This window comes from Octodon degus, unplaced genomic scaffold (genome assembly GCF_000260255.1).
Source record: "Octodon degus isolate 3935 unplaced genomic scaffold, OctDeg1.0 scaffold00101, whole genome shotgun sequence".
Classification (NCBI taxonomy): Eukaryota; Metazoa; Chordata; class Mammalia; order Rodentia; family Octodontidae; genus Octodon; species Octodon degus.
In genome coordinates, this window is record NW_004524677.1 from 5828767 (window position 1) to 5839449 (window position 10683).

General features: G+C 45.4%; 1 protein-coding gene across 10 annotated transcripts in view; it reads left to right on the forward strand.

Annotated features, from left to right (window-relative positions):
• Trim2 (tripartite motif containing 2) overlaps window positions 1–10683 on the forward strand; it is a 167275-nt gene that overhangs the window by 118674 nt on the left and 37918 nt on the right. For 5 of the 10 annotated variants that reach the window (XM_023723642.1, XM_023723648.1, XM_023723650.1 and 2 more), the window contains exons 2-3: window positions 1156–1340; window positions 5846–6083. In XM_023723642.1, the coding sequence (XP_023579410.1) occupies window positions 1207–1340; window positions 5846–6083 (372 nt within the window). In that variant the 5' untranslated portion in view covers window positions 1156–1206. Of the gene's footprint in view, window positions 1–1155; window positions 1341–5845; window positions 6084–10683 lie in introns of those variants that run through there. The other 5 variants (XM_004638699.2, XM_023723649.1, XM_023723643.1 and 2 more) reach the window with 2 other exon arrangements.

Consider the following 10683-nt stretch of genomic DNA (forward strand, 5'->3'; position numbering starts at 1 on the left):
TGCAGATCCAGTTTAGTTTCAAACCAACTAAACTTCAGTTCTGAAGAAAACACATTGAATGACACCTAAAGTGTATAATTAAATATTCTAATGATCACTGCCCTGCATATTAATGGGATGCAGGGGAAGAAAACCTTGTGTCCTCTACCCCTCAGGTTGTACACTCTGGGACTATGAACTTACACTCCGTCTTAATAAAGGGTCATACGTGATAGAGAAGCAATTAGACAAAGCTTAAAAGGAGGGACTGTAAATTATGGGAAATGGATGGTAGATCAGGTTTGTTTAGTAAGGTTTGTAAGGCAAGCTCATTGCCTCACATTCTGCAGTAGGTAAGAACTTTCTCTTCCTGCTGTGGGAGGGAGGAGAAGCTGTACAGGTAGAAATTTCCTTTACAGGTGGGATATTTATGTCCATCTTAGGAAGGGAAGGAAAGCAGAGTTTCTTCTGTGACTGCCATTTCTCAGCAGCCCTCAGCTTTAGATAATCCTTGGGCCAGTGTGGGGCATTGAGTGATGTATTCTGATCTCTTCAAGAAAATTATTTGGGAAAATGTATTGAATTTAATAAGAATCTAAAAGGCAAGTATATATTCAGCTACAGTCCTATTGGGGCATAAGCAGACATAGCTATATAAGTTTTTATCCCCTTGGACTGGGGAGATAGCTCGGTGGTCTAAGCAAGCACAAGGACGTGAATTTGATCCCTGATACTACATGGTGTGCTGGCCCTGAAACTGGGCACGGTGGAGCACGCCTGTAATCCCAACGCTGGGGGTGCTGAGAACAGGAGGATCACTATGAATCTGAACTGTGTAGTGAGACCCTGTATCCAATTTAAAAAAAGAAAAGCTTTCATCTGCTTGCCCACCGCGTAGGCTTGGAGCCCAGGCAGCGTACCTCTTGGTCCAACACGCTGTCTTCTACCTTGCGTCGTTTGCACAAAGATGATATTATTTCATGGATTTACAAAGCAAACAGCAGGCAGCTCACCATTTTGCTTCTGCAGCAGCGAGATTCAACTGATCCTTTCGAGATCAGGAAAGTTGGCTCCTACCTGTATTCATAACAGGACGCCTCGAGGGGAAGAGGCGACGGCTGACTGGCACTTGCGAGTTGTTACATATTTCTCCGTTTTGGTTTTTCTGTTTGACAGCAGCAGCGTGCAGGCTCACATCCAGCCGGCCCCCCATGTCAGTGGTCTAGGATGGCCAGTGAAGCCACCAACATCCCAAGCCCTGTGGTACGCCAGATCGACAAACAGTTTCTGATTTGCAGTATATGCCTGGAACGGTACAAGAACCCCAAGGTCCTCCCCTGCCTGCACACTTTCTGCGAGAGGTAAGCCTCTTCGGTGCTCTGCGGAGGGACTTACACGTGCTGACTCCTGCCACGGGCCACGGGCTCGTTCCCAGAATTCTACCATTACCATGAGAGACAATAAGTCTCTGTCCTCCGGACAGACATCTAGAAATCAAATCATGAGTTGCCAGCAGCTTACCTTATTTCAAACACTCCTTACAAGGAGGAGAAAGCAAATCCAGGAGCTATTATGGGTTTATTTCCAAAGGAGAGGGAGCACTAAACATTTCAAGATTAAACATTTTCTATTCTTTGTTCTCTGTGGAATGATTTTGCTGACAGCTTTTTCCTCAGAGTGCCCTTTCTGAGGGCCAGTTATAAATCTGTCATTCCCCCATCGCAGATAAGGTGAAATGCCTCCACACATAAGGGGTGAATCACACTAAACCTTGGGCCTTTGCACTGAGCTGTATGCCCAGCTGCTTATTGATTCATTTATTTATACACAGGGTCTTGCGAAGTTCCCAAGTTGGGCTGGAACTTAGGGGCCTCCTTCTGGCCTCACAGAGCACTGGGCTCTATGAATCCTTCTGAGAGGATCTTTTTAGAGAGGGGTGTAAGTCAGTTATGAAAATGCACTGTACCCTGTTGTTCAGCTAAGCGCATTTGAAATTAGACGTGAAAAGTCTGTGATTAATCTGTCTGTGGCCCCGTGTAAATATTTTTTTAGTAAGCTTTTGTGTTTTTCTTAAAAGCAGTCATAGTGATTACCCAGTATAGCACTTGACTAAGTAAGTTTTCTATACGGTATTATCTAAGATACATAATTAAGAGCCAGCGAGATAGCTCAGTGGGCTAAGTGCCTCCTTGGCAAGTACAGGGATTGGGGTTTGATCCCCAGTACAGCGTGCTGTACTGACCCCACCCCCTGGGCACCCCAAGCCAGCCACTGAGACCGGCATGGTGGCACACACTTGTAATCCCAGCTCTGGGAAGGCTGAAAACAGGAGGACCACTACAAGTTTGAGCTGCATAGCGAGACCCTGTACCAAATACATAAAATGAAAAAGAAAAAGATATATAATTAAAAGATTTTGCTTCTCATTAAGGAGCAGGAAATCAGGGCTTCAGAGATATACTGATTACATGTCTCCCTATTTTTACACTGGTTACCTGAAACATCTGCTTGGTATTTTTTGAGTTGATGGAGGTCTAGGCTACACAAGAATAACCACATCCTTGGTGGCGGTGATGGGTGGAAAAGAAAGTGGATTTGTTACCAGTGGCAGTGGTTTTTAGTCCTTTGGGATTGTCGTGCATGTATGTGGATAGACATGTTTTGTTGTTTTAGTGGTAACACACCAAAACTTTCCAGTTTGTGGTTTGAATTAAGTATTTTGTAATTTATATTCCAAATTAGTTAGAATGTGATTTTCCCCCATCCTTGATGGGTATAGTTAAAATATAAATACCGGGCAGCTGTCCCTGGGTCCCTGTGCACGTATGCAAGGCCCTGACTTGACATGGACCAGGAGCCCCGCTGGCTTTGCACATACCGTACTGACAGCTCCTCGGTCTGAGCTCAGCAGAGCTGCCAGGTCCTGCTCTTGGTGACTTGCCTGTCTCTTAGGAGCTCTCTCCTGATTCCAGCAGGTGAGCAGTGCCACATGGGAGCAGCGCCGGGGCTGGCCCAACCCACCCGTTTCCCACCTGGTGCTTAGTGGTGGTGCGTTAGGAGCTCCTGTCACAACGAGTACCCATGAAAGGCCGTGTGTTAAAATTGTTCTAGCATCATGTACTTTGAAATACTTCCTTTTGAAAGTGATGGCCGCTCTTTCTTAAAGCAGGGAGATTTTCCTTCAGCAGAGACAGAACCTCACTGCTTGCCTCTGTCTCTAGCGCTGAGCCCAGGGCCCTCAGCCTGGACTTAGCAGCACCCTCTGCCTGGGCCGGCTACAGCCTTGTTCTCCTGCCCAACTTTGCAAGCACCACTGAGGCCAGAAGGAGACCAAATCCTGATGCCATCACTGGCCTACTGGAGGAGCCTGTCATTCGCCCTCTAATGCTCAAATTAATGTGAAATTAAATCGTAGACAAATGCTACCCACCAGAATTACACCAGACAAGCACAGAGTAGGGGCATCTGCCCCGATCAGAGAAGGCTTGCCTACAGGAGTGAATGCTAAGCCGCAATCCTAAGTGCGAGTGGAAATGAAGCAAAGGGAGGAGAAGGAACAAATGTCAGGTACACTCAGTATTGCTGTGGTAGGGGTCTGTGACACCAGGGACCCACCTGTGTCCACTGTGCTCTGGGGCAGCAAATGGGAGCAAGACGCAGCAAAGCTGTAAGTTCATGGTCATGCCAGGATGATCTCTGCTCCTCCCTGGGGGCTCTTCTGTGTTCTACAGGATCAGTGGAGACCTGGGGCAAGTCCTCCTGTGAAAGGGGAGGAAGGGACGAGCCACACGGCTACTTCTGAATATTAAGATTATTCTGGTTGCCAAGCAGAAAAGACTGGAAGTGGCACAAGGAAGTGACAGTACACCAGGCTAAGTCTACCCAGGAATGCTGGGAAGGCTGGCATGAGGGGATGGAGAGAGATGAGGGGTGAAAAAAACAAGGCACCGACCAGCCCTAGTGATGGGTTGGGAGTGGGAAACGCAGACGGGTAGGGGAACTACTGTTGTGTGGATGGCTCTTAGTTTCTGCTTTGCTTAGGTCAGAGATGGCAAACCTCTGAGAGCTTTCAGTGATGACAGCCAGCCTGCTGTGTCGCGTGTGCCATAGGTTCAGCACCACTGGCTTAAATGAGGGGCAGAGATGCCGCTGATCTAGCTGAGAAAAGCACCCCGTGTGGGGAAGATCACTGGTCTGGTTATAAAATCCTTTTTTTTTTTTTTTTTTTCGGAACCAGGGATTGAACTCAGGCCCTTACACTTTCCAGGCAAGCACTTATTCTACTGAGCTATCTTCCCAGGTCCACTGGTCTGGTTTTGGACATGTTGAGCTCTAGGACCTGGGAGGTCCCTAAGGGAAGCTATCAGGAGGGGAGTGGTCTGCAGATGTGACAGCTCTGAGGAAGAAACAAAAAAATAAAGGATGTGAGAGTCCTACCTGTTGCTGGGTCTGTAGATATAATATTCCAGGAGAAAAGAGGTCATAGGGTGAAGCCTTGATTAAAACCAAATGTTATCAACTCAGAAAAAAATAGAGCAGGTAAGAACAGGTCCAAATGAGTGGTGCCATCCAGACAGGGGAAAATAAAGTGGCAACGGATGGTCACAGTTGATAGGTGCTGTTGAGGTGTCTTGTAAGATGGGTATCTTTAATGACCTTGGCAAAGGCTGTCTTATTTCTGGTATTGATTTGGCACTGCCTACTTTTGTAACATGGAGAAGATCAATGAACCCTCCTTGATGTAAAAAATCAGTTTTTAATTAATGAAATCCATTTTCATTGTGCTTGCCTGGTTTCTGTATCTTCAAAATTAGAGAATGGGGTCAAAGCAGTGGCTTTCATGTCATTGGCTAAGAGACTGGAAAATATAGAATAATACAGTTAGTTAGTTAGCTAGTTGGTTAGTTTTTGCAGTGCCGAAGATCAGACTCAGGGCCTTCTCTACGCCGGGTGAGCACTGTACCCCTGAGCCCTCAGCCCCAGGTCTACTTGCATAGAGTGTAGATTGCAGTGTCAGACTGCCTGGGTTTGGATGCCGGCTGTGCTCCTGACCAGCCAGGCACCCCCTTCACCTGATCCAAATAGCATTTCCTTTGTAGATTCTTGGAAGAACATAGCAAGCAGTCACCATTAGTAATACATTTCTTTTCTTTTTTCTTTTTTTTTTTTTTTGGTGGAACCGGGGATTGAACTCAGGCCCTTGCGCTTGCCAGGGAAACACTTATTCCACTGAGCCATCTCCCTGGCCCCAGTAATACATTTCTTTAATTGAGTTAAGTCGATGCCTGTGCAGAAGAGACAGTATGATTTCTGAATCTAGGAGCCCCATCCTGCTGCAACGAAACATTTCCATTTTGATTGTTCTTAATATCTGCTTGTGACTCTGTGTGTAACATTAATTTCAGTAAGAACAGCAACACGTGATCTATTTGTTCCAGTTGTAAAAGTCACACAGTCGTGAGCCCAGTGGCACATGTGCTTGTCCAGGGTTTCTCATACTCGAATGCGTGTGCCAGTCACCTGGGGCCTGACTCCGTAGGTCTGGATGGGGTCTCAGATTCCGTGTTTGCACCCAGCTCCCTGGGAGGCGATGGCTGCTCATCTGGGTTCCACACTCTATGCCAAGAATCAGGAAACACCACAGAAGCCACTGACGGTTTTCTTTTCCTTGCACATGACCTCGAGCATTGTCTGGCCACCTGACAGGGCCAGTGCAAGGCTAGGTTAGCTCGTGGCTTCTGAACTGTTTCCCAAGGTCCCTGGGAGAGCATGCGAAGTATCCCCCTAGTTTAGGAGAATGATGCCTGTAGATAACGGTGCAGCCCGGTCCCTAGAGGCTAAGTACTAATTCCCCCGCCCCCCACAGGTGCCTGCAGAACTACATTCCTGCCCACAGCTTAACCCTGTCCTGCCCAGTGTGCCGCCAGACCTCCATCCTGCCTGAGAAAGGGGTGGCCGCACTCCAGAACAACTTCTTCATCACAAACCTCATGGACGTGCTGCAGCGAACACCAGGCAGCAACGTGGAAGAGTCCTCCATCCTGGAGACAGTGACTGCTGTCGCCGCAGGAAAGCCTCTCTCCTGCCCGAACCACGATGGGAATGTAAGTGCAGTAGATGGACTGCGCGTGCAGCCCGGCAGCCTGGTGGCTTTGGCCTGGGGGTTTCGGGCATTAGTGCTGGACATTAAACAGATCTTCACCTGGAAACTGAGTGATTGCCAAGGGTTTTTATTTTTTTTATTAACACTATTTGGCTTGCTTTACTTTCTATGGTCGGAAGGATTTAATTAATGAAATCCATCTTCATTGTGCTTGCTTACAATACACTGTTGATATCCCCAGGAGAGCAAATTAGTAGCTATTTGCAAACTGCTCAGTCTGACCCACATAAACTGTGGGTCATAAATTCTGTATAAAAATTTAATAATAGGTAAGTTGTGCAAATGGAGGGTGATTATTAAAGTGTTAATTCACTAGATTTTTTATCTTTCTTGTGGGGGAAATCTTTTTCATTTTCCTTGGAACTGTCTTCCCTTGTTCCTCTGATAATAGGTTACAGATGCCAAACATTTCCTGACACGCACAAGTACAAAGCTGTGACAGGCTCAGGAAGACCTGCAGAGCACCCGAGAGCTGTTCATTAGGATTCTGAAACCAGGCGGGGAGGATCATCCTGGCCAAGAGCGCTCCTCTAGGGCCAGAGCACCCTTGTACTGATTCCCTCAGTGAGCTTTGACAAGTTTCCAAAACTCTCTATGTCCCACTTCCTCTTTGGAAAAGAGAAGTATTAATAGCGTTTGCTGTATAAGATTACTGGAAAAATGAAATATTTAAAAATCATACGAGGGACACGGTAAGCTCGATATAAGTTAGCTATCCAAATTATTTCTTGGGGGTTATGACATAGCTCAGAGGTAGAGTGCTTGTCTGGCAAACACAAGGCTCTCAGTTCGAGCCCCAGCACTGCAGAAAAAAATATATAACAAAACTACATATAATATGCGTATAAAATTGTTGTTAGTAAATGTTTTTAACGCCAGGGATTGAACGGAAGGCTTACACATGCTAAGCACATATTCCACTGCTGAGTTACATCCCCAGCCCTAATATTATTTCTAATTAATGACTTTCCTCCCTTTTTTCTTTGTATATGACCCACTTTATTTTTTGGTATCAAGAATCCAACTCGGGACCTCAAGCTTGCTGGACAGCTGCTCTGTCCCAGCTCCACCCACTTAAAAAGTATTTGAAACTGTTTATGCTGAAAGTCCTAACTACAATAAGACTATGAGGCAAGTGACCTTTGGGGACCGGCCACCACCTTTGGGGACCGGCCACCACTGTTAGGCACCACAGTCTGCCAGCCTCATCTCCGCCCACTCACTGACAGCCTTCTGCCCCGTTGTGTCCCACCTCCAGGCCTGTGTGTCCTTTCTGCTCATTCTCACCTCTCAACCCTCAGCACTAAGAGCACCCTCCCTGGCGGTACCTGTGAGCCACGTGACATTTACCTTCTGTCACGTACGTCGCCTCCTGTGCTGCTGCCCAGTGCCAGCCATCACTGGGGATTGTCCACCCCAGGGTCCCGCTGCTTCCAGAGGACAAACTGCGGAAGCACGGGGCATAGCTCACTTCGTACCCTTTGTACGAAGCACAGTGTCTTAAGCAGGGCATTCCAGGCTGAAAGCCTTCCCGCCGCCATATTTGCCCCTGACATCTACCCTGCAAAGTAGCAGTTCATTTCCTTCATTTTATAGATCAGAGATGCAGGCTTGAAGGCTTTAAGCCACAGAGCTAGTTAATATATCATAAATGCCAGACCAGGCATGAATAGCACTATCACGAACTTCTTGGAAGCTCAACCAAGAAAAAGACGCTATAGATTACGTAGCTATATTGCCATAGGTTACGTATCTGCAACTGTTTAATTGGAACTTACTGGACTGTAAAGGACGATCAGGTTTTCTGAGCATTGTATCACAAGGAAGAGTTACCACATAAATTTTGTTTACAAGAGCCTTAAAGGGTGCATTCCATAGCGGTTGGGACATTTTTCTAGGAGGCTGTTTCCATAGTAAATGCTGAGGCTGTCCCTGCTGGAGCCTGCATTCTGAATACTGGTTAGGGGGAAGCATTTGTGTCAGATGCCTGAGTGCTCTTCAAGTGTAGTTCAGGCTGGGGGCTCTCTGCAGACCTCACTTCCTAAAGGCACATGTTTTAGGAACACTAGGAGGCCTACAGTAGACGCTGGCCTGAATGTGGGCTGCGAGAGCACAGTGGTGTGGAACGAGGACAAGGACAACTGGCACAGTGGCATCAGGAAGCAAAGTGAGAACATTCTGGACTCTAGACTGGCAGGTCCTGGGGATGGGGGGTAGGAAGCCAGGTAGGGAGCAGAGTGACAGGGAGGAGCCCATAAAAGTAGGCATGGAGACTGTGATGAGCTGCGACTGTCACCCAGCAAGTGCCCGACCCGAGTCCCATCAGCAGTGTGAGAGCATCAATGATCTTGAATTAGGGGTGATATTTTATTAGTCTTGTGGGGGGGGTTAGGGTAGCAGAGACCTAAGTCTGTGACGCCAGATCTGAACTTACTGAGTTGTTCAAATGAGAGCTAAGAGGGGCTGGGGAGATGGCTCAGTAGAATAAGTGCTTGCCTAGCAAGGGCTAGGGCCTGAGTTCAATCCCCAGTTCCGCAAAAAAAAAATGAGAGCTAAGAGATAGAACTAGATTTGTGTCCATGGGTCTAGAGAAGGGAGGATGGATTTTAGATAAGAGAGCTTTTCCCTCAACAATCTGCCTTTCACAAGTAAAAAGTCATGTGCTCAAATCTGTTATCATAAGCTAGCGAGATTATGAAAATTTGAACAAATAAAAGCGATGGTATACTAGGTCATTAAGAAGACATCGCTGTGGCTTCCTGTGTGTAAACCAAGCTCCTGCACAATGTACTAAAATTACATTAGTAATGTGCTTATGGGGAAGCTCTGTGTGTGTGTGTGTGTGTGTGTGTGTGTGTGTGTGTGTACATGGTGCCAGGACTCCAAACCAGGGCCTTGTGCATACCAGGCATGGGCTGTACCACTGAGCTCCATCCTCAGCCCCCAATTTTTTTTAAGCTCATAATTATTCAGTCAATGCAGCGTGTATGGGTAAAATGAAATCTCTACCCAGGAAAAAAAAATTTTTTTTTTTTTCACAGAACCAGGGATTGAACGCAGGCCTTTGCGCTTGCCAGGGAAGCAATTATTCTACTGAGCCATCTCCCCTGCCTCTACCCAGGAAAAATTTTAAGTTGAAGTTTTTTCCTTTGTTTTCAAAGAACTCAGTAAGTTAGGAAAGGAACAACAAAATGAAGATAGGAAATATAAAAGAAAGAAAACAACAAATGCAATTCATAGTATGTATATTTATAGATGATAAGATAGAAAGCTATTCAGTTGATAAACCCGGATACCAAAACCTAGTGAAGAAATCCTCCTAAAATTAGTAATTCAACTTATGGTAGTGATTGTAAAATTCTCAACTGAAATGCCACCCTGCCCAAGTTCTCAATATGTAAAAAGTACTTTATGATCATCACAAAAGAAAATGAGCAAGGAACTCAGAAAACTCCATAGTGGAGGTATAAATTGCTAATGATTATATGGAAAAAAATAATTTAAACTTCACAAATAATGAACTCTTCTTAGATTCAGCTATGGATTTTATGAAACGTAATAACCAGAGTTGATGAAGATATATGCATGTGGGGACATTTTTATATGCAGTGCATGGCAGAGTCAATTGCTTTTCAGAAAATTGACATCAGGGGGCCAGGGAGCTAGCTCATCAGGCTAAGCGCCTGCCTGGCAAGTACAAGAGCTTGGGTTCCATCCCCAAACCCGGGTGTGGTAGCACATACCTGTAATCTGTAATCCCAGCACTAGGAAGGCTGAGACAGGAAGATCACTATGAGTCTGAGCTGCGTAGTGACCCTATACCAAATAGATAGACAGACAGACAGACAGACAGACAGACAGACAGACAGATAGATAGATAGATAGATAGATGATTTTATTTTATTTTTTTAAATTTTTTAAAGTGGTTTCTTTTTCTTTTTTTAATTTTCATTTATTTATTTGTGTGTGTGTGTGTGTGTGTGTGTGTGTGTGTGTGGCCAGCTCAGCCCACCAGGGGGCGGGGCTGGCTGGCATGTGGTGCTGGAGGATTGAACCGCCGTCCCTGTGCTTTTGCCAAGCTTGTTCTAAGTAGGTGCTTTAGACCACTGAGCCATCTCACCAGCCCAGATAGATGATTTTAAAAAACTTTTTTGAAAAAAGAAAGTTGACATCAATTTAGCAAAATATAATGAGTACTTTATATAATCTTTTAATCCGCAATGCCATTAATAGAATGATTTCTTTTTTTTCCCCCTTGGTACCTGGGATTAAACTCAGGACCTTGAGCTTGCCAGCCAGGTACTTAATGCTGCTGAGCTATCTCCCCTACCCTGGTAGAATTATTTCTTTTTATTTATTTATTTATTTATTTATTTATTATTGATTTTAATGAGAAAAAAAGATAAAGTAGCAATGAAACTGTTTCAAAACAGGTTAGCAGGACACTTACAATAATTCATACCTTGCATATTTTGTCTTCATAGTAGTTATTCAGAGGACAAGATGCAGACATTATATCTTCCCTAAACAATGTTAATACA